This window comes from Sceloporus occidentalis, unplaced genomic scaffold (assembly GCF_023333645.1).
Source record: "Sceloporus occidentalis isolate IW3139 unplaced genomic scaffold, rSceOcc1.0.p SCAF_4, whole genome shotgun sequence".
Lineage (NCBI taxonomy): Eukaryota > Metazoa > Chordata > Lepidosauria > Squamata > Phrynosomatidae > Sceloporus > Sceloporus occidentalis.
In genome coordinates, this window is record NW_028316984.1 from 187,371,946 (window position 1) to 187,397,088 (window position 25,143).

The 25,143-nt window shown below is 40.5% G+C and overlaps 1 protein-coding gene across 7 annotated transcripts in view; it reads right to left on the bottom strand.

The window, feature by feature from the left end:
- Nucleotides 1-25,143, bottom strand: part of PPP1R13B (protein phosphatase 1 regulatory subunit 13B) — a 97,072-nt gene that overhangs the window by 62,650 nt on the left and 9,279 nt on the right. For 6 of the 7 annotated variants that reach the window (XM_089522630.1, XM_089522631.1, XM_089522629.1 and 3 more), the window contains exons 2-3: nt 6,813-6,960; nt 3,484-3,603 (exon numbers count right to left, since the gene is read on the bottom strand). In XM_089522630.1, the coding sequence (XP_089378756.1) occupies nt 3,484-3,603; nt 6,813-6,960 (268 nt within the window). Of the gene's footprint in view, nt 1-3,483; nt 3,604-6,812; nt 6,961-15,047; nt 15,189-25,143 lie in introns of those variants that run through there. The other variant, XM_089522640.1, reaches the window with a different exon arrangement.

Genomic DNA, 25,143 nt, shown 5'->3' on the forward strand with positions numbered 1-25,143 from the left:
AAAGGCAAAACCAAGAGCTACTTCAGATGTTTACAAAACTTTAAATTTTGTATTCATGTATTAGTGCTGCTTGTTATGTATGATGTTAGTATAACTTTGAAATTTTAAGAAAATTAATCAGGCAGTGTTGTCCCAACAAATGGACTAAGTCACGAATTCTAAATAGATGATCTAGGTCAGTGGTTTTCAAGTTTTACTTCTCCATATTTTTTGGACTTCATCTCCCAAAAGCTATAATGAGCAATGCCATTTGTCAGGGATTCTGGGAGTTGGAGAAAAGGTGGGGTTGCTGGAAAAGGCGGAGACACCAACCGTGTCAGCTTCTCTTTAAAATGTTGGGGAATTGCTTAGCTCAAAGAAGCTTATGAGAGGCTGGATAACTTGACATCATTTCCACTATTTATACCAATACTAACTGAGTAGGACGCCAAGTCTGGGTGAATAAGATGATTTTTATTTAAAAATAGATAAGAGTGCAATCAAATATATGATAGATTCAAACAGACATGCCATTTGGAGTTAACCAAAATTGAGGTATGGAAATTGGACAGTGGAGTTTTGGGGATGTAGAGAGTAATATTTCCCTGTCTTGAAGAGGTGACCAAAGAAAGTGGGATGTGACTCAGATGGGGTCTGAGGGAGACACAGTGAGTAGAAGAGTCTCTCTGCACACATTATGTTTGAAGAGACTAGGTTTGGTAATGATGATATGTGTGATCCTAGCTTCAATGGGTGCTATGTGCCATCTTACAATGTAACAAAAACTTGATAGTTTTCCTAGGGAATCAACAATGGGATTCCGGAACGATCGATGGGTTTAGGGCAACCACAAAATAAATGGATAAGGAAGTTGGCTGGGAACACAGCAGGGGTAGGTAGGGAGTACTGGCTTACTGCCTTCGCCTTTTATTTCTAGTGATAAGAGGATATGCAAAGAGCATGGCAGGGAAGCTGCAGCAATCAGCAAACCCATTTAACTTTCACCTTGGTATTACTTGGCTCCTCCCCAAGGGAAATGCTCATTTTCCAAAGATCACTGTGACCTCTTTAGGAACATGTCTGGCTTCAGATATAAAAATATGGAAGCCCTAAATATAATGTGGGGTATGTCAGGTATGGTAACAGACAAGAGGCTGAGAACCACTGTAGTAAGCTACTATTTTAGGCAGTACAGTGTGAAGGTTATTTGTCACTGTAAAAGCTGTGGCTGCTTTCATTTTGTATAAGGAGACCTCTCTAAGCCAACCTCAGATTGCAGTTTTTTTCCAGGATTTCTCTTCGGCTAAAGACTCATAGTAAAACTGAAAGAAGGCAGGACATTGATGACCACATGGCCCAAAATTTATCCTAAAAAGATGCGAAACTCACAAATACTTGGAAGAGAAAAACAAAATGAACAAACTCCCTGGTAAAAATAGGAATGTAGACTAAACAGGTTTAATTGTAAGGTTTTGTGAAGTGTTGAAAGCTATAATTAAATTGTGTCCAAAAAGCATGACATAGCAAAAAATGATTCAAGGCATAGAGAAGAATACGGATATGGATTAAACATTCAGAGACACAGGGATTTCAGATTAGAAGAGAGAGAAGTAATGCTACGGAACAGTGAGAATTGGAAAAAGGACCATTTTAGGTCCCAGAGAAACTAACTGTTTTTGCCACAGAATGCATTATTTTCTTAAATATCAACTCATTACCCACAACTTATTATTTTGAACTCTTTTAAAATTGGTGTTTTTATAATTTCGATGACAATTATGTTAAGGGACTGAGTAACTATCATGAGTGCATATTACTTTAATTTCTTATTGCTGTCAGACCTAGCTGTCCCAGAAGAAATGTGTACTATAAACATCTGTTTGCATGACAAAACCAGACCACTAAGTTACTGCCAACATATTTTATTATGCCTTTCAGGCTGCAGACAGGTTGCTGAATTCTCACTGTTTGGCAGCACTCTTACCTGAACCTGACTTCAGGGAAATTACCATGGTCATTGTAGCCCAACAGGTAGCTGCCAAACTAAAAGATTAACATATATTGGACTGGATACAGATAGATGGTAAGGTGTCTCAGGATCTGACAGCCAGAAGCACTTTGGCTTTATGAGTATAATATTCTTGATAAATTGTTCTAGGATCCTAATCCTGATAAGTTGTCCTAAGAGTACCTCCTTCCTACTGTTATGTGGTCTCTGGATTTAGGTAAATTGTTCCTCAATCAGATCACAAACATTGTTGGCATGTTATTTCAGGACCAGACATCAAGACTGAGTCAGCAGTTACAAGACTGGTCCCTTCAGGTGAGTGAAGGGGACAAAGGCACAGCCTTTAGAGAGTCATAAGCCATGTCAAAAGCTAGACACTGACCCCCTGATGATGGGCTTTGGCGGCTAGTGACTGGAATATAACATCTCATCAGTAAGTATAGCTGTACCATTTTGGAGTAGTGCAAGCCAATGATCCCCTTTTGGGCTTGTGCCGGAATCTAAAGCCATGAGGTGGCCTGCCTATACAAGACTTTTACCTAGCAAATCTTGCTTCTGGATCTGCTGCTTCTGAATCTTTTATCTCTCCCTGTTCTGCTTTCCTTAGCAGCTGCACTTGAGGTGTTGCTGTATCACTAGATAACCAGCTAGTTGGCAGCCCCATTCTGCTGAAGGGTATTGGAACACCTGTGATAATCTGAAACTCCCAATACAGTTTCATAGTAGGTAACTGGGAAGCATTTTAGGCTATTTTTATTAATTTTAATAGTCTCATTTAAACTCTGTTGTTACCCACCTCAATCCCCAAACGGAAGAGGAGGGATATAAATAAAATTATTATTATTATTATTATTTTAACTTTCTACAACCATGAGTGATTTACATATCATTGTCACATCCTCAAATTCTGTCATTATTTTAAAATTAGGTAACACAGGATTTTTGTTCAGCCTTGTAAGGCATCTGATCCAATAGTTTCCAAGCTTTCCCTCACAGTCATGATAAATAGTAACAATTAGATTTGAAATTATGACTGGGGAAGAGCTTGGTTAGATGGCAGATTAATCTGATGTGCTTTACCCCAAGACAGAAGGTCCTATGTGCCTGGTGAGTAGGCAGATGGCAGACATAGGGGAGGAACAGAAAAGAATAATCTCCAAGAATCAGAGTGGTAATGAATGGAGAAAGAAATAAGGATACACAAAAAGGGCAAGAGTAAATAATGGATAAAACGAATGGTAATGGTAAACAGGTAAAACAAGATTGAAGCAAAGCGGTCAGAGAAATAAGCAACGGTAGAACTGGCCTCGCTAAGGGGCTACTGCCATATAGAAATGATTCTGTGTTTCTCTAACCATCCTCACTTCAAAGTCAAGAACTTGGATGACAGTGCATTGTCATCATATTGATATTGTACTTCAGTTTACAAAAAGTAAGTTTTATAAAGTTCAATTCTTAAGACAGCAACAAACACATGAAAGTACAGGAATACACACCTTGTTCACTGCTTTCTGTTGGGGATTCCTCATGTCGAAGAAAAAACTTCACCTCTTCCCTACGAGGTCCCCACTTCTGTAGATGGTCATACATCATATGATCAAAGGGTATGTGTCGTTCTGGATGTGGAAATATGAAGTGCTTGGTATCAGAGCAACTCATTCAACATTTGTTTGAAAGAAGATTAAGCAGAGTAAATAAAGCAAAATGTAACTAATTTAGTCTCCTCTCCTCTAATAAAGTTCAGTATTTAAAAATCACAACATTAGCAGGGTCCAAATGGATGAACTAGTCCCTCCTCCACATAAACCTGTAATATGATTTCTTAAAGTTCCTTTAAAAAAAATTTCCAACTTTTTCTAAAAAAGAATATCCAAGTATTCAAAAGAAGTCACATGAGTGCTATGTAGCACTGGTTATGGCAAGGCACAAATGACATTCATGCCACTGAGGTTTTCATATACAGTGCGGCCACGTTATATGTGGGTGCGCTATACACAGCTTTGAACTCATATGCTCAAGCAGCGAGGAGCGCAAGGGGTGGCACGTTCCATTCGGATGAATGGGGTGTGTGCCCATGGCACGTGCGCACCGCCGCACACACAAGCCCCATTCATTTGAATGGGGCTCAAGCATAGGCGGAATTCGCCTTACACAGGGGTCCAGAACGGATCCCCCTCATAAGGCGAGGTCCGACTGTACATGAGGTCTTTGCACATAATGGTATTTACTCAGATTTTGGTTTTGCAGTTTTACAAACCATAATTAGGATTTTAGATTACCAAACAAGGACAGCAATCTACCAGGACCTTATTAACTCTGCTGTTTTTCTTTCCTTGAAAGACAAGCTCTAAGCAGGTCATAACATAAGACAAGAGTGTTTTGCCATGACAGATCACATGTTGTGCTGGCCTAGACAATAAGTATATCTTCTGGGCAGCCAATTATACCAACATGCCAAACAAACAAACCCTTTTCAGACAAAGGTATTTGTATGGAAGGGAAGAATGCTGGGAGGATGGAAGCATAATGGGTAATTCATAGTATAAAATGGTACATCAGTCCCATATGCTGGTCAGCAAGGGAAGGAGAAATTAGCAGAAATACCAAGTGTCCAGTAGTAACTTAGTAGTTAGGTAATAGTAACATGCAAAAGATAGATAATTCTACCTGCTCTAGCTGGATTTTAGATTAAAGTTTTTTACTGTATTAAGTTGCTGACAGGAATATTAAAATTGTATTTACAGTGGACCCTTGTTATACGCTGGGGTTTGGTTCCAAGCTCCCCCGTGGATAACAAAATCCATGGATGCTCAAGTCCCATTAAATATAATGACATAGCAAAATGGTGTCCCTTATAAAAAATGGAAAATCAAGGTTTGAAATATTTGAAATTTATACTTTTTTTGAACATTTTCAAACCATGGATGCTTGAATCAGTGTATAAAAAAATCTGTGTATAAGAAGGGCCAACGGTACTTTTATAGGTTTATTTGAAATTGCTGTGTTTATTTAATATGAATTTATGCATATATTTGTGATATGTAATAGCATTTTTTAATTCAGCAAACCACCTTAGGGACACAGTTCAAAGCCATCTAGGAAACTGATTATTAAAATAGTTGCTATAGAAGAAAAAGCCCAATCTTCTAATGTAATACCTACATATTTCAAACTTCTATTTTTAGTACCATATATATTCATCTTTAAGTCAAGAAATTTATGCGCAAAAATTGATCCCCAAATCCTGGGTTGGCTTATATACGGGTCAATATGATGATGATGGCAGATCATTCAGTGACAAACACACACACATACACCGTCTTCCCCACTTTCCCTCAGTGCCTGGGAATGGGCTGCTGGAAGCAAAGAGAGTGCAGGGCCATTTTTCTTTCTTTGGAAGCAATAGCTGATCCAGTCACAAACAAACACACACTTTTCTCTAGCCCAGCATACACATACACATACACATACACACACACACACTTTCTCTCCCTCCTTGCCTTAGCTCCTTTTACATTTGGCGCTCCCCCAACGGACTCTTCACTCCTGTCTCCTCCTCACCCTCTGTGAGAAAAGAAGCCGGCCACTGTAAACAACTATGGACAGGCAAGCAGTAAAGAGCTTCCATTCCAGAGAGAGTCTACTATAAAAGTAAGTTTCTTGGCAGGACTGAAGGGTCAGAGGGCACCTGTGACTGTTTAATCCCACTCCAAAGAAAAAATGGCTGCATCTGGGGCTCTCTGGGGCTTCCTCGCTGCAGCAGAGAAACAGCCTCCATCCACTGCTGAGGAAAATGTTAAGGAGCTGTCATGGACTTGAGGCACCTCAAAGCTTTACCCTTGCCTTATCCACTGGCCATATCAAATCAACTATGGCCCCAAACCTTGCCCTCAACTTATACAGGAGGCACAGTGGTTAAATGCCTGTACTGCAGCCACCGACTCACAAACCATAAGGTTGTGAGTTTCAATACCAGCCAAAGAGCTCAAGGTCGACTCAGGCTTGCATCCTTCTGAGGTCGCTAAAATGAGTACCCAGATTGTTGGGGACAAGTAGCTTACAGTTTTAAACCGCTTAGAGAGTGCTTGAGTGCACTGAAAAGCGGTATAAAAATGTACTTGCTACTGCTATATTATACATGAGATAGACTTATAGTCAAGTATATACGGTAATTCACTTATTTTTTATATTATCAAAGTTCTGTCAACTTTCTGGAAGTAACACTTCTTTTTGAGCTTAGGGAAGACGATTACCGTATACACTCAACTATAATTTTGGGACCAAAATTACGGATTTTGCCATGACCTGCGGATAGGTTGAGGGTAAAATTTGGATATTAGTTCAGTGTGTGTACGTGTGAGTATAACAAGAGAGACTTTCATTGAGGCTTTTTGCTTCATTGTTTCAGCTTTCCTTTCATCCAGACGGGCGGGCAACGGACTCTTAAACAAACAGCAATATCCATCAACAATTCAGGACTCTTTCTGCTTGGCTCCAGAGAGAAATAAACTCTTCTCTGCATCGCATGGGGAAATCTGAAAGAGCTGCTATCACATTACCATAGTGACCCATAAATAAGTCAACCTGTGATTTGGGGGTCAATTTTTGGACATAAAATTTTAGACTTATAGACGAGTATATACAGTATGCCTAAAAATGCAAGACAGCCTGAGTTCTGAAGGTACCAGAACTAATAAATTCTAGAACTGCAATTATCTCTAGCAAGAATGAACAATGCATTTCATATAATGCTCCATAAATGCACTGGAAAAAGTAAAAGTTATAGCACTTAAGAACTTGTTCAGGATACTAAGAGTCTGCTTACCATTTCCTCGCCACACTTCAGACAGATGGCAACTACCTTCTCCTGGTTCTTTGCAAAATTCCACCACATCTCGACAGGTTGTTTCAGGTGTAATTGGCACTTCAGTCAAAATTTGTTCATTGTTGCTCAGGAACACAGTTAATATCATCTGCAAAACAGAAGGACATAATACAGAACTAATCTTTTTAAAGTGGCAAAAATTCTGGGTTATCTATAATAATAATAATAATAATAATAATAATAATAAAATTTTTATTTATATACCACCCTTCTTAAAATCAGGGCGGTGCACAGCAGAAACACAACAATACAATAATACAATTATACAAAATGATTAAAACAGTGCAATAAAAATAATAAAATTCATGCCGGCAGAACAGAGCTGACCAAGGGGGGGGGGGGGGAGAGTATTCAGGGGAAGGTCAGGGGTAAGCCTGCTCGAATAGAAAGGTTTTTAATCCCTTCTTAAATTGGGCTAGGGAGGTGGCTGAGCGGAGCTCAAAGGGCAGCGAGTTCCAGAGGGTGGGGGCCGAGATGGAGAAGGCCCTCCTAGAGGTGGAAATGTATTTCCCCTCTGGAACTCTTAACAGTTGCTGCCCTGAAGATCTGAGGGTGCGGGACGGATTGTACGGAGAGAGGCGGTCCTCCAGATACCCTGGGCCCAAGCCATTTAGGGCTTTATAGGTAATAACCAACACCTTGTATTGCGCCCGGAAACGAATAGGCAACCAATGTAGGTCTTTAAGGACCGGTGTTATATGACTGGCCCTGGCAGAACCAGTGACCAGTCGGGCTGCCATATTCTGCACAAGTTGCAGTTTCCGGGTATGGTACAAGGGTTGCCCCATGTAGAGCACGTTGCAGAAGTCCAAACGAGAGGTTACCAGAGCGTGTACTACAGTTTCAAGGTCCCCCCCGGTCGAGGTAGGGTCGCAGCTGGCGAATCAGCCGAAGCTGATAACAGGTGCTCCTGACCGTCACATCCACCTGAGATGTGAGGTGGAGCGACGAGTCCAGGAGCACCCCCAGGCTGCGCACTGAGTCCTTCACGGAAAGCGTGATTCCGTTCAGGACAGGTGGAACCACCGCCAACCCCGGACCGGGAGAACCTATCACGAGTACTTCCGTCTTTTCCGGATTCAGGCTGAGTCTGTTTTCCCTCATCCAGCCCATTACCGACTCCAGACAGGCCACGAGAGGAGAGACGCCAACCCCAGTCACTGCATCAGTCGGAGACATAGAGAAGACTATTTGGGTGTCATCAGCGTACTGATAACCCCGCGCCCCATGTCTCCGGATGATCTCTCCCAGCGGTTTCATGTAAATGTTAAAGAGCATGGGAGACAGAATGGCTCCTTGAGGGACCCCGGATGTCAGGGCCCTCTTATCGGAGCACACGTCCCCCAGCTGCACCATCTGGAACCTCCCGGAGAGGTAGGACCGGAACCACTGGAGCGCAGTGCCCCCGATTCCCACCTCTGCCAGGCACTCCAGAAGGATACCATGGTCTATGGTATCGAAAGCCGCTGAGATGTCCAAGAGCACTAACAGGGACACGCTACCCCTGTCCATGCCCAGACGGAGATCATCGACCAAGGCGACCATAGCAGTCTCAACCCCGTAACCCGCCCGAAGGCCGGTTTGAAATGGGTCTAGATAATCCGTATCATCCAAGATCGATTGAAGCTGGATAGCAACCGCCCGCTCGATCACCTTCCCCAAAAATGGCAATAGCGAAATTGGCCGATAATTATTATGCAACAGGGGGTCGAGGGAGGGCTTTTTTAATAAAGGTTTTACTATGGCCAATTTCAGATTAGTTGGAAATTGCCCATCCCTCAAGGATGTATTAATAATCCGATGTAACAATGATGTCACAACCGGCCCCCCCTGTGCCGCCAGCCATGAGGGACAGGGATCGAGAGAGCAAGTTGTCTTCCTAACGCTTCCAAGGATCTTGTCCACATCCTCGGTACTGACAGACTCAAACTGATCCAGAATAACCGAGTTCACGGAAGCTCTGGATGCCTCTACTCTAGGTTCTGCTCTAAGGCTGGCCTCAAGACCTTCGCTTATCCGAGAGATTTTATCTGCGAAGAAGTTGTTAAAATGGTCACAGCAGGCCTTAGAAGGTTCAAGGATCTGGATCGGGGCAGGAGGGAGCTGAGTTAGCTCCCTCACTACCCTGAACAACTCTGCCGGACGCGACTCCGCGGACGCGACACGTGCACCATAGAACGAATTCTTAGCTGCACGTATCGCCTCTCCATAGTCCTCCAAAAGGTGGTCCAGGAGAGTCTTGTCGGATAAGCGCTGGTGTTTCCGCCAGCGGTGCTCTAGCCGTCGCAGGACCCGCTTCCTTGCCCGGAGATCTTCCGTATATCAGGGCTTTCTTTTGGAAGCAGGCCTGAGAGGGTGCTTGGGAGCGATCCTGTGTATAGCCCTAGAAAGACCGGTGTCCCAGATACCAGTCAGGGCATCAACAGAGTCGCCGTCATTTCCAACCATATACCCCTCTAGGGCTTCCTGGAACCTTTTGGGTTCCATCAGCCTTCGAGGGTGGACCATTCTAACAGGTACGCCAGCCCCGGGAGGGATCTGGGTAGAAGCCTTGATCACTGCCTTCACCAGGAAATGATCCGTCCATGACAAGGGGGAAATACTAGTTATTTCTGCCCACGGATTTTCCATGTCCGTGCAAAAGACCAAATCGAGCGCATTACCCGCAGAATGCGTTGGACCCGAGACCAGTTGGGACAGACCCATGGAAGTCATGGTATCCATGAATTCGCGAACCGCACCGGATGGAACATAGTTGGCCGCGAAGGGAATGTTGAAGTCACCCAGGACAAGCAGCCTGGGTGACTCCAGCAGCACCTCCGAGACCAACTGTGTCAGCTCGTTAAGGGAGTCTGTTAGCGCACGAGGTGGCCGGTACACCAACAGAATCCCTAAACTGTCTCTGGCCTTCAGGGTCAAGTAAATACACTCGATATGGGAAGTTTGACGAACAAGGTTCCTGGAGAGAGACAAGGTGTTCTTATGGATCAAGGCGACACCCCCCCCCCCGCCCACCTAACCTGGTCTGGTCCTTCACCGAGTACCCGGCAGGTAGGGCCTGGGCCCACACAGCTTCTCCTCCAGGCCCAAGCCAGGTCTCAGTAATGCAAGCCAGGTCACAGTTGTTATCCTCAAGTAAGTCATAGATGATGTGGGACTTGTTTTTGATGGACCTGGCATTGCACAGGAGCAGAGTCAGGGTTTGTGGTAAGGTTGGAATGACCCTCAGGTCCCTTTGGTTAGGAGAAAGACAGGAAGGAGAGATAGATATTAAGCATCGATCTCTCCTTCCCCTGTAACGTAAGTCCGTTTTCCTACCGCCATACCTCTCCCTGCCCCACACTACCTCAATAGGAGCTCCGCTAGCACTAGATGGGCTATCCTCTGCCTCCCCAGCCAAGCCATTCCCCACTTCCATATCCTCCCCCTCACCCCACAGTACAGCAATAAAGACAGAGAGAGATCACAATGATCATTCTCTGTCTGAAGCCGGCAGAGATGCGTCTCTCCTGCCCACTAGCTGTCGCCGCAGCTGCGCAGCTGCGCTGCAGATGGTAAGTCCTGTGACGGCTCCTCCGCGTGGGTGCGCAGCTGCGCAGCGTCCTCCAAACAGAGAGGGCCGCCCGGTAGCACAGCAGCAGCCCCAGCAGCACAGCAGAGTCCTTGGGGGCAAATGGAGGTGTGACGAGGGAGGAGGGCCAGACACGCTGGTTATGAGCGTGCCGCTCTCACCTACATGCCCCCTCTCCCTGCCTTCCTGCAGATGTTCCAGGCCCCTGGGAATGGCGCTAGCTTGCTGGGGTGCTGCAGATGGTAAGTCCTGTGACGGCTCCTCCACGTGGGTGCGCAGCTGCGCAGCGTCCTCCAAACACAATCTGGTTCAATTTGACAAAATGGTCTTTCATTTTCAGAGCATGAGAATCATTACAAAACTAGGCAAACATTACTTTCAAACTACAAACTATCTCTGATGAATTAGGTCTGCTACTTCAATAAGGTGGATTTAAAATAAAATATTTTTCGAATACTCCACATGAAAACACTACTTATTACTTAAGCTCTCTTCATTGTCTCTACACCACATTTCCAGGGTGAAAATTTCCAAGGTCCTCTTTTTTAGACTGCAAAACCAAGAATCTTTTTTCCTCTTTGCCCACAACAAAGGACAGGGAAGAAGTTTAAAATACAGTCACCACTCCAAGTCTGCAGACTTGAAATCTGTGGACTTGGAAATCCACGGAGGGGTGACCACCATTAACTTTAATGGGGTGTGCACCCATGGCACACACCCCACATGTACGTGTCCCATTCAAGCCTATGGGGCTTAAATATGTGTGAGATTTGGAACTTGTGGGGGGGGGGTCCAGAATGGATCCCCCTTGAGTTCCAAGGGGCAACTGCACACTTGTGTTGAAAGAATGGGAAGTATACAGACTCCTTTCTGGTATCTTTACTCCATACTATCAGACTGAACATCTAATTGATACTGGCCCTTGCCTCCAATCAAGTCAGAATTTGTGCATTTCTTCTCCGGCACTTTCTTTTTAAAGGAAAGAAAGAAAGTTGGCCAATATCTAAAAAGGTGTTGGAGTGTTTATTTGTCAGTGAGAAAATAAGATAGCAGAGAGGTTCCCAGATTCCATTCCAAAACTTTAAAATCTAGAGTTCATGGCTACATATATTCCAGACAAGATCAGGGGATAGTCTAGTGTGGATTTTTGGCTAATTGGTATATGAGGATCCAAGATTATTCATGTTTCGTCTTATGAAAAGGAAGTCATAGCCCCACCCAACTAATAGTACCCATTGTTATTGTTGTTGTTCTGTACTGTCGAATCAGGTTCACTTATGGTGACTCACAAGCTTCCTCACTAATGGGAATTACAGACATAACCTCAGACAATTTGCAGAGAACAATGCAAGTCCTAGAAACTGGAGGATGAATGTTGTCCCATCTCCAATGTGGGGGGATAGATGCCTGAGCAATTACCAACCAGTCAGCCTGATATCATTACCAGTAAAGGTTCTAGTACAGATCATTAATTAAACAGTCAGAAAGTAAGTACTTAGAAAGGAATGCAGTGAGAGCCAACATGGATTTCTCAAAAACAAATAATGTCAAACTAATCTTAACCTCTTTTTTTAAAAGAGTTATAATTTTGCTGGACCAGATGAATACTATGGATATAATATATTGTATCTTGATTTCAGTAAGGCTTTTGACAAGGTCCCTTGTGATATTTTTGAGATAAGCTGGAACAATGCTATTGTTGGGTGAATTTCAACAGGGATGGATTAAATAAATAAATAAATAAAGTATTATACTTAGGCAAGAAAAAATGAAATGCACAAACATCCAATGTGTAACATCTGGTAAACACGAGACAAAAGTGTGATACAGCAGCCAAAACAGCCAATTCCATTTAATGGAAGTAGTAGTAACATTCATTTCTGCTTTGATCATACCCAGTTCAAGGAAGATGTGTCCCATTCAAGGAAGATGTACAGAAGTTGGAATATGTTCAAAGAAAGGTGGCCAAGATGGTAAAAGGTCTGGAAATCAAGCCCTATAAAGTACAGCTTAAGTAGCTGGATATGTTTATCTTGGGGATGAAAGTTTGGGGAGATGAAAGGTTGGAGAGATTGATATGACAGCCCTCTTTAAATATCTGAAAGGATTTCATATAGAAAATGGAGAAGCATGTTTTCTGCTCCCCAGAAACCTAATATGAACCATCTATTATCCCCTCTGTTGTAAGCCGCCCGGATTCCCAGTGATTAGGCGGCATATAAATAAATCCTATTATTATTATTAATTCAAATTACAAGAGAAAAGATTCCACATAGATGTGTGGAAGTACTTCCTGACAGTAATAGCTGTTTAATAATGGAATAGATTGGCTCAGAGTGTCTGAATTTGTCAATGGAAGCCTTTAGAAGGAAATTGGATAGGCATCTCTCAGGAATGTTTTACTTGTGTGTTCCCGCACTCTCTTTGCTTCCAGCAGCCCATTCTCAGGCACGGAGGGAACAAACACAAAACTCAAATTTATATTTTTCACTGAGGAGTGGAGAGTCTCTCAACAATCCTGTCAGAGCTGTGGATCTTTGATACAGATCCCTGCTCCTTCACTGCAAGCAGTAATGGGGAAAGAGGAGTCTACATGAAACCAGCAGGAAATCTGTGGAGAGTGAGATAGGGTGAGATTTAGTAATGGCAATGGAGGATCAGGAAACTCACAATGAGAGCTATAGAGGAGTATAGAATGTGAATCCTAGCACCAGACATTCAATGCTTTCATATCAATAACTCAGGGGATAAATCTCTGAAGTTGTAGTTTCAGTGTATCCTGATATCCTAGCAGGGACACCACAAGTCATAAAAACTTTATGAAAGCATCCTGGGTACAGATTTCCATGGCAGATGTAGTTCTTATGGTTAGCTGTCAAGATACTGTCATCATAGGTATGAAGGTTTAATGGACATCTCACCACCAGAAAAGTGGTGGGGAATGAAAGGAAATGGACAGTTCACATGGAGGTTGGGGTGCTATAGCCTCTACACCAGTGGTTCTGGTGACAGTTGCTCAAGGGGGACACAAGACTTGGAGACCGTGATCTCCCCTCTCCTCCTCTCAAACTTTTTTATGTGTACAATTTACACATGCAATGAGTTAAATATTGAAGTTACTTAAACAAAACAGTTCCAATTTAAACAATGTTATTTCTTTATAAAATGTTAAAATATGAATATACAAGAATATGTGAATGAAAATACACACACTAAATAACCAAAGTATTTTATTGATATACTACATCAAGTGGGGAGGTGATATCTGCATGTAGATGTAAAGGTACCAAGGGTAAAAAGTCTGAGTATCACTGCTTTACACTATAGAGCACAACCAATGATAAAATAACCAAAATGGAACCTTAGCTCAGAATGGAACCAAGGTTCAAATTTGAGTTGAAGTGAGAGTAAAATTAAAATTAGCTCATTTGAGATTAACCCATTCCCATCAAAGTCTGGGAGACTGTCCCAAAATAATCTGGTGGGCATTTTACATGTTGCAATATAAAGATTATAAGCTTACAAAATCTATGCAAAGAAGGGTAGGAATCCTATGCAATAAATGAGTTAACTGCACAAAGCAATAAACAAATGAAATGATCCAAATGTGTCTATCACCTTGAAACACCTCACTTGTGATCGCTGAACTAGCATCATAAGAGCAGGGCAGCCAGTTTAAAATTAAATTAATATTCTAGGTAATGTATGTTTTAATTTTATTCATAGGCACAGGATTTAAAAAAAAAAACCTCTTAACTCTCACTTGTGAAAAATAGCCTAAGCGGCATGACCTAACAAATCAGTGCTCCAAGGTTAAACTACAAAAAAACCATCTTCTCTATCTCTAACCTATACAGACCCTTGTTCACTGAAACAAGATACATTGCTTAGTAAACCTACAAATATGTGTCAAGAAACATAGAACTCTTGAGCATTCCCTCATTTGTAAAGTACATAACTGCTATATTCATAATTGTATTATCTGCATGAGCACGAATTTCAGGGTAATAAATGAATAAATTCCTGCTCCAGGATTTTCTCTCAAAATGTTTTATTCATGTATATCAACATTTAAATATAAATATTAAGATTAAAAGAGTAACAGTTTATTTTCACAAGCAGCACTGAATGGTTGTCATACATCCACCAAATGAAGTTTAGGGTAACTCACAGTATACTACAGGTATGGGAAAAAGGAGAGTGATATATGGATATAGGCGAGGAAAAGCTATTTGTCACAAACCTCTTGTGGCCATGATTACAAATATCAAGAATCTAATTCTGGAAATTGTATAAAATATGATACAAAAATGGCTACTTCTCACAACCTTTGGTGGCCATTATTATTAATATCTCTAAATCTGTAATATCAAAAATTATGGCATACAAGATATCCTTGCCTAAAAGAAGTGAACAGGCATAATGTATCCATGCAAGAGAAACAAACTCCAAAACAAACACACATAGGATGAGAAAACAGAAATAAACCTCTAAAGATTAAATGTGTGTTTCTTGTTTAAAAGCTCAGAGGTAGGAGACGACATTTTAAAAACATTATGTAAAATGATACAAAAATAAAGCTAGTGATGTTAATTCATTCTCACCTTTCTTTTCATTATTATGCCTATTTTCCTATTTCTTTGCTTCACTCCACTCCTTCCCAGTTGCCACGCATTCTCTTTCGATGTGTTTAATACGCTTTCAAGAATCATTCTTAAAATGTTCTTCATGTGTAAATTTCAATTAAAAGAAATAAAAAATCAGAATGCTGGAATCTAAACTAGTTTTGGTGCACAGGGTATAGTGTGTGAATCTACTTAAATGGATATTCTTCTGGTCTGCTGGTAAATGAATACAAGAGGTAATGACATACCAAGATAAGACAGCCTAATGAAAGAAGCCAGAGCACAGTTGTGACAGCAAGTAGATACGCTGGGTTGTGTTTTCCCTAATTAGGTAAGGCTATCCGAGGAGTTCTCTTCATCAGATGCTCAGTGCTAACCACTGCTTTACTTTAGGAAATGTCCTATCTAAACAATGGGCAAAATTGAAGATTATTATTACGTTTGTTGCCATCCTGTGCCTTTTACATTACTGAAGTTTAAAAAACTAAACTGTTTCCCTTGCTACTCACACCAACTTATTTTAGTACGCTCTAACAAAGCCATAGGGCAATTCAGGCTACCAATGAAAAAATCAACAAAAAAATAATATCAACCTATATTTTCAGTGACAGTGATTGCTGTGGCCCATGATCAAAAGTACTAACATTTTTACAGTAAGAGGGGGAAATGACAGTGGTAAACAGTATTTATACAAGAAATCTCAGAGTAAACATAGTTAAGTATACCCTTCATCTATATTCATACACATTGAAGGCACTATTTTAGACTGGTTCACACAGGTTATCCCCCCTTTCTTGGTGCTAAATGTATCTTTTGAGTATATTACAGCACCTACCAAGGAATCACAGTAATAATAATAATAATAATAATAATAATAATAATAATATTTTGTTTTATTTATATACCGCTATTCCAAAGATCATAGCGGTGAACAGCAAGTAAGCTAATTAGCAAGTAAGCTAATTTGCCCCCAACAGTCTGGGTGCTCATTTTAGCGACCTCGGAAGGATGCAAGCCTGAGCCAAGCTTGGGCCCTTTTGCTGGTCTTGAACTCGCAACCTTGTGGTTTTGAGTGAATGGCTGCAGTACAGGCATTTAACCACTGTGCCACCAGGGTTCCCTAAGTAAGGAAGAAATGAATCATATTTAATGTAGGTTTTAGCTGCAGACTTACTTAACAGAAGCAGGCAACCAAGTAACATTCACTCCAATTTATTCCAAGAGCTCTCATTGCAAAACTTGTAACTATTTTAGCTGAAACAAGTATGAATGGGAAATGGAAAGTGCTTAAGAATCCAATAAAGTCATGTAACAATCTCTCTGACATCAGTGTGCAGATATTTTGTGCTGATTAGGAACTGTGAATTTTTATTGACTTAATAGTTCTAATATTGTATGTTTTACTACAGTATATTGTTTTATGAGGAAGGGTTTTAATAATTTGTTACTTTAGTCCTAAAAAGTGTCATAAAAATCTTTAATGAACTAAAATTTAAGAGCAATTTTTTATAGCTGACATCTATGTACTGTATTTGCTACATCTGTAGTTCCACTCATTCTTAGGATAGTCATCAGTATATATGCCCCAAAATTCCCATCAAAATACTAGGAAATTTAAATTCTTAAAAGGGAACAATTCTTGGTATTAACTGGCCACATTTCAAAGTTATAGTATTTAAAACCAAATATAAAAGTAGTTACACTTCAGCTAAATTATGATTACTTCTGTTTACATTAAAATGAAAAGGCTCTGTCTCCTGATCCATTTAAGAAACATAGTGGAAGACCTTCTCCCAGGAGCTTGCAATTTCTCTGGGACCTACCTGCTTAGCATTTGGAAAATCATGGGTCTCCAACTAGTATGTTTATGCTGGGGCCACATTTTCCCACTATATGAGATTACACATATATTTGTCATTTGTTGTGGCACCAGGATTTATAGTTGTAGCACCAGGATTTGTAGTTTGTTGTGGCACCAGAGCCACAACTCTGACAGAGAAGGTTTAATATCTCACAAAACTACAAATCCCAGATTTCATATATTTATGTCTGTGGTTGCCAGTTCGCCAAATGTTACACACACAAACTCTGTTTATGCATATATTTATCTTTAAACAGCAATGCAAACACACTACAAACTAGGTTCCCAACTACACTTCTTTTCTGCATCAAGAAATCTAAGCCTGTACTTATAACAAAAGTTTTTATAAAAGATAGAGGCAAAGCAGCTATATAAAGGAACAAAACACAAATCTGCGGAGATGATTTAATGGCTTATTTAAACAATGGCCCAAGACATTTATATTAGTTCCTTCAACACAACATGGCAGCAAAGTCCAGTAAATGAAAAATGTGATTGGTTTTGAGTCCAAGCAATAGTTACTGCATTCATGGTTGAAGCCATCTATGTAATCAGAACTGAAGTCTTCTAACAATGGAGAAGAGTATTTTAAACATATTTTAAACAATGGTGCCACAGCTAAAATCCATTTTGGGGCATTAGCTTCAGATATAAAAAGACAGCATGATTGTGAAACTCCTTTGTATTCTTCTTAGATATGGTGAGAAATTACATTTTTAATTGTTTCTGTTAAAATTATAGGAAGTAGTTTACTACTGTTTAGGCAAACAGGGATAGCCAATGAAATTTCAATTATTGTTAATTCATGCATGTTAACTGTAAATTATTGTATATATTCAATTATAAATCAACCTCGTGTATATACTGAAGGCAGATTTGGGGCTATTTTGATATGACCCTTGGGTAAATCAAGGGTAAAACCTAGGGATAAGTAACAAAGGCTCTAAAGGATTAAGCAAAGGGAAACAATGCCACAGAATTTTAAAAATTACAGCAGGCATAATTGTTGCAGGCTCCAGATGTTGTTGGACCTCAACTCCCAGCCACCATAACCAATAGTAGGGATTATGGGTGCTGATATCTAATAACATCTACAACTTTCCTGGCTAAGAACTGCTAGTCTAGATTATTCACTGGTTTGCCTTGCATCCTTCTAGGTCAAACTACAGCAGAAATTTACAATTTGTGTTTAAGAATATATGTGACTGGACCCCACAATTTCTTTCTTTTCTTTCTTTCTTTTTATAATGACAGAGGGAATTTTGACCAGGGACAATTACTGAACAAGTTACCAAGACTTGTACAAGTCTAGCTTTACGCTATTTTGATTTGCAGAACAAAAAGGTGTTAAGTGATAATAATAAATTTAAAAAATATTTTTTTTATTTCTATCCCACTTTTTGCCAGGCTATCAAAACTCCATACAACAAGTTAAAATGGATCCATATATACATAATGCCCCCCTTAAAACAAGATTAAACAGTATAAGATTAAAACTACATATTAAAATCCAACTAATCAAAATAATCATCATCATGGGCAGAGTTCAATAGAGGGGAAGTCTTATTCGTGGCCGAGTTATTTTATTCTGGGAAGGCCTGCCAGAAGAGATCCGTCTTAATGGCTTTTTTAAAGCTCTCTAGATTGGTAATTTGATGGATCTCGTCCAGCAGGCCATTCCATAAGTTGGGAGCGGCTGCAGAAAATGTCCTCTGGGAGGTCGTCGTCAGGCTGGTCTTTAAGGGTTGTAGTAAATTCCTCCCAGAGGACCTGATGGTACGGGGCGGATTATATGGAAGCAGGCAATCCATTAGATAAGTTGGGCCCAAGCCATGTAGGGCTTTAAAGGTGATAACCAACACCTTGTACTGTGCCTGGAAACTAATAGGCAGCCAGTGGAGTGACTTCAATATTGGTGTTATATGGTCACTCCTTGCTGTTCCTGTGACCAACCTGGCTGCCATATTCTGTACCAACTGGAGTTTCTGGACTATGCACAAGGGTAGCCCCATGTAGAGCGCATTGCAAAAATCAAGCTTGAGGTTACCAGCACATGTACTAGTTTTGAGGTCACCCCTCTCCAGGAAAGGGCGCAGCTGGGGTATCAGCCGAAGCTGATAACAGGCGCTCTTGACCATCTCATTCACCTGATTCCTCATCTGGAGCGACGGGTCAAGAAGCAACCCCAGACTGCGAACACAGTCCTTTGAGGAGAGCGTGAGCCCCTCTAGGACTGGAGGTTGCAGCCCAATACCTGGTTTGGGGGCCCCTACCATAAATACCTCCGTTTTGTCTGGATTCAACTTGAGCTTGTTTTCCCTCATCCAATCCATTACTGCCTGAAGACACTGGTTGAGAGGACAGATGCCATCTGTCATTGTCGCTGATGATCGGGAATATATTTGGGTGTCATCAGCATACTGATAACATCCAGCCTGATACAGCATCAGCAACTTTCAAATGACCCACAGAGAGAAAGTTTGAGAACCACTGGATCTTTGCCTGGACAGCAGTCTACTTTAAGCCTTCCACATTTAGTTCTAAGCTACGTTCTGCCTCTCGTACGCCTTTCATTCAAATATCTTCTCTTTAACTAATAGGTTTGGCCAGCCCCCTTTTGTGCCTAATCCCTGAGAAGCCTGGCAATGTCAGCTTCTGAATGTAGAGTATGGACAGTGGGCCCTTGGTATCCTCTGGAGTTTGGTTTCAGGACCCCCCCCCCCCCCCCCGTGGATAACAAAATCTGGATGCTCAAGTCCCATTAAATACAATGGCATAGTAAAATGGTGTCTCGTGTAAAATGACAAAATCAAGGTTTGCTTTTTAAAATTTATATATTTTTGGAATATTTTCAAACCGTGGATGCTTGAATTCGTAGATAAAAAATCAGTGGATATGGAGGCCTGACTGTATATTTATCTTAAACTTGACTCCCTACAACAGTGTTAACAGAAACCTTCCCTGTTTAACTATAGCAGGGGTAGGCAACCTGCGGCCCGCGGGCCGGATGTGGCCCGGCAAGGCCTTAGGACCGGCCCCAGCCTGGTCCTGCCACCGATTGCCGCCTGGGCCTTTGGGGGGCAATTGTCTATAGAAGCCTCAGAAACATGCATTTATATTAACATTTTTTTAAAAATCAGCAAATTTTTTCACGTGTCCTCCATTTTTTTAAAAAAAGTGTCTTCCATTTGAAAATTTTGTCCTACATTTGTCCTGGTTTATTTATATATTTAATTTTTTTTTAAAAAAAAAAATTATTTAATTATTTATTTTTTGGCTTTGGCCCCCCAGTTGTCTGAGGGACAGCAACCCGGCCCCCGGCTCAAAAAGATTGCCTACCCCTGAACTATAGGAACAGACATCCCAACTCAAAGAAGAGATTCAATGCATCCTTGATTGAGTCTATCCATCTACAATATGGTCTTCCTCTTTTCCCACAGCCTTCCATCTTATCAAGTATTATTGTCTTTTCTAGTGACATGTTCTTCTAGTGACATGTCCAAAGTATGACAGTTTTATTTTAGTCATCTTGTCTTCTAGGGAGAGTTCAGGCTCGATTTGTTTTATAACTGCAGAATTCATTTTGTACACAAAAATTGACCTCTAGCGTATTAAATCCATGCAACAATTTAAAAATCAAGTTATTTTTCAATTATCACTGTGGGCAGGTTTTCCAAAAATGATCATAAATAATGGAGCAAACTTTTTAATCTTTCACTGTTCACAAGCCGCTAACAGCAGCTTAACCATAAGGCATTAGATGTGTTTACACCTGTACCATGAAAAGCCTCACTTTGCAATCCCTACATATCAAACTATTAATAGTACAGAATGCTTTGTCATTGACAACTCATAAGTGCCCATAGTAGCCTATACCCATGCACTGGAACATGCAGAAGTCTCTTCCTGGACCAGTCTCATCCTCTCTTAGGGAGCCACAAAGCTAAGTGCCAAACCCCACTGTTCTCCATTATGGTTATCACGGTAATGTAAGTAAATAAAACAGATGGGGACAGCTTCTTCTTTTATTATCATTTCTGCATCTGTCAGAACATGGATAGCCAACCCCCATTATTTTCTTTGATATGTTTAGGAAAGTGTAAGTAGAGAACCTGGAATGCTAGGATTCAACACTAATGCTTGCTATCTGAAATTGGAAGCTTTTGCTGCCATGAACATGAATAAAAAGTGAAAATGATTCTTGGGTTAATGTTAATATACTCATTGTTTAATCCTTAGTGTTTGGCACAGGTTCTGGAATTTTAAAATGATATGCAGGCTGTCAGTGTTGATTCCTGGAGCTTGCTTTGTAATGGGCATTTTCAAAAGAGCTCTTTTTATTATTTATAGAGTATTTATACCCCAAACTTTAGCTAAAGGCAGCTTACTAATAGTTAATTTGACAATTCCTTGCCCTCAGACTTACAACCTAAATAAGAGAAGACATACAGGGAAAAGGGAATGGCAGTGAGGGAGGGGATTAAGTCCCGCAGATGCTGGCTGCTCTTCTCTCCCTCAGAGGCCAGAACAATGGCAGTTGGAACATGAAAGGAGGGCCTCTTACCAGCTGCTGGGCCAAGGCATATTGAAGCTGTGTCTAGCTTCTCTTCTCTCCCTCAGAGGCCAGAGTCATGGCAGTTTGAATGGAGAGAGGGCTTCTTGCCCACCACTGGGCCAAGGCATGATGGAGCTGTGCCAGGCTGCTCTTCTCTCCTTATTGTTGTTTGAAAGCTACCTTCTCTCAATCTAAATCTGTTTCCAGGAAGATTGCAAGCTCATACAAATGTTATCTGTGGATGATGAGAATCTGTTAGGTTGCAAAAAAGGTGTCCTTAAACATAATATCTCATCTTACTATCTGTCAATTACATTTTGACACTGATAAACATCTCTCTTCTTTACATCTTTACTGTATTCTTATTGTATACTTTATTGTATTCTGTTCTTTCACCTTTCAATCTCCTTTTTTGTTGAAGGTTACAAAGGAGTGGTATTGAACACTTACAAGAAATGATTCACTGCAATGGCAGTATTACGTAACTGATACAAAGAACAATCAGTGACTTCTTTATCAGCAATATTTTGAATACCACTGCGTGTATGCAAAACATTTATTTTTTTGGACAGCTGAATCACTGCCTAATCCCCACTCATAATAAAGAAGTGATTTTGGTTTGGTCACATGATTTGCAAAGATCAGTTGTACACCACATATTGCATGCAGGAGCCAGATATTCAAAGTTCAATCCATGAAATATAGCATTTGAAAGATCTGCTATAAAACAAGTCCAGGATCCAACATTTATTTAAATCTCTTATTAAATCGTGTACTATAAGGATAATGAAATTAATATATTCACCAATTCATTTTGTCAGTTGTTTTTATGTTAAATGACCCATGTAAATTGCTTAAAGTAAAAGTTAAGAAATGACTCAAAGGAACCCAATAACTGATGTATACATGAATGCTGAAGGAGCCTAGAACACTGACACTGATAGCTTGGCCTTAGCAGTTATCTGCAGCCACGCTCTAATAGCTTCTGTGTACCCCTCCAGTGTGGGTTAATAGTTTGAGAGTTGGGACTATGACTCTGGAGAAAAAGGTTTGATTCCCAGATCTGTCATGAAACCCATTGGATGACCTTGGGCAAGTCACAAACCCTCAACTTCAGATGAAGGCAACGGCAAACCTCAGTTGAACAAATTTTGCCATGAAAATCCCATGATAGGTTCATCTTAGGGTCGCCTTAAGTCAGAAATGACGTGAAGGCACACAACAACAAACACCTCCTCACCTAAGAAAAACTTGCTTACCTAGGTTTAAGTCTCATTAAATTCAAAGGCAGAAGGGGCATGAATGTAGCTGGTTCAAGCTTTTGGCTCCAAATAACCCAAAACCTTCCCAAAACTTACTAAATGTGTGACTCACTGAGACAAGCAGTGGGAAGGAAGAGTGAAGCCAAGACAGAAGGAAAGGTGTGTGGCATGAAGAAAAACCTTTCACTTAGCCATCTCTACATTCATTATTGTATGATCGAAAATATGGGGGAACGAAAGGACTAATAGAAATACAAGAGGCAAATAGTTAGGGTACATATATTCTGCACGTATACAATTTTACAGTGAAATTAAACCAAAGTTGTAATGGCTTTAGAAAACAAAAACAAATGTTTCTGGGATGTTAACAAACAATAATTGAAGAAGCAACCCTTTGATATTTGAGATAATTCTATGATTCTTAAAAGTATGAAACAGCAAGAGAGAGAGGCCAAAACAACTTAAGAAGCAAACAAACTCTGGGTCATGTCATTCAAGGAACAAAGATTGAGCAGGTCAATAATGAGAAATGAGAGCTGAAATATGGTTGGAACTAAACTATGTAGGACAAGAAATTTCTGCTACATTTTATAAAATGGGCAGCCAATAGAGGAACATCAAAACTGGCATGATGAAAACAATGGGTCAAAAAAGGTAACTTTAGCAACAAAATGCTGGGCAAAAATTAGGGGACTAAGATGAATAAATGAAAGACCAGTCAAAAGAAACTTATAGTAATCAAGATAAGAAATTACTAAATCATGAAGTAAGGTATTTGCAAAGGAAACAGACAGCTAAAGGGATCTGACATTATTATAAAAAGAAAAGCAACATAACTTACTGTAGCTATAGCCTCAGTGTGAAAAATGAAAGACAAAGAAGAGTAAAAAAAAGACTTTGTGCTTCTTCCACAGAATGAAGAACATTATTAACAGTAATAGAAAATGTATATTGGGAAGGCGGCTTTGGAGGAGAATAAGCAATTCTGCCTTCGCCACATTAACTTTCAGAAAATGATGAAGCATCCATGCTGAAATAGCTGAGAGAAATATATACAGTAATATAATGTTGAACATGAGAACTAAATTATGGGGCAGGAAGATACAGCTGCATATCATCAGCATAAAGCTGATTCTGAAGGCCATAAATTATTTTAAAAAGCAACAACAACCAAGGGACAACACAGAAAAAGAAAACAACACAGGGCCCAAATCAGAACCCTGTTCAACCACAATCCAAAGGGGAAAAGAAGATAATAGCATTGACCTGCAGAGCAAATGTGCAGCCTGAAAGATGACACAATTAGCCAAGGACAGAATTGGTAAACCCAAGTCACAATGGGAATCCACTAGAAAAGCATGATCAACCATGTCACGAAGTGCAGAATGATTGTAAGAAAAAGAACAGAAGACCTATATATGCATTTTGACTTGGCAAGAAGGTCATCTCCATGAGTGCAAAATCATGGATCCAGTACAGAGGTACAAAACATGATTGGGAGCACATTCTAAGGTTTTTGAAGGCAAGAGCAACAAAGAAACAGGGCAGTGATTAAAAAAGGAAGCGGGATCAGGGAAAGGCTTTTTGAGTATCAAAGAGACAGTGGCTTGTTTAAATGAGGAAGGAAGTGACCCAGTAGAATGGGACAAATAATACGGAGATGGAAAGGGACAATACCAGGGCCAACAGTGACTGAGAATCAAATAAGAAGATCAAGAGACCAGCAGGAGAAAACAGCAGTATCACAACAGATTATTTGAATTTTAGTATTAAAAATAATTAGCAAAGTCATTAGCAGAAAGTGAACAGACAGGCTACAGTGCAGCAGGCTTTAAAAGACAACTAAAGGTAAAAAAAGAGACAGGTATGTTCATTAGCATGAAACAGTGATTCTACTGGTTGGTCAGTGGAGCAACAGAAGAGAAAGGGTGAATCTGTAATGAACATAGTCCTCTTCATCAAAATACTTTGAGCTGCATGAGTCACCCAAAAAAGGAGTAAGCGGGGCTGGGAGTTGGCTGGCAAACCAGTGTCAACAAAGTAGCAAAATGATCAAGAGTTGAATAAAAGAAATAGCTCAGTCCAAAAAAATTGAATGAGAAAAGGCCTCAACAGTAACAGAAGGAAAAGTCTGTCAAAAACATGAAAGAACAGGGCATCTGGAAGGGGGATTATAAGCAAGTGGGAAAGAGACAAGATGATCAGAGAAAATAAATTCAGTAACAACAACACAGAAAAAAAAACAGCTCTTAGTAAAAACAAGATCAATGGCCAAGAGAGTGTGTAGGGAGTGTGTAGGAAGAACAAAGACCACAAGGGGAAACTGAGGAAAGACAAACTTATGTCATTCATTTCCTCCAATGTAAATCCTTCTTCTCCAGGGACCCTCCTGTCTTT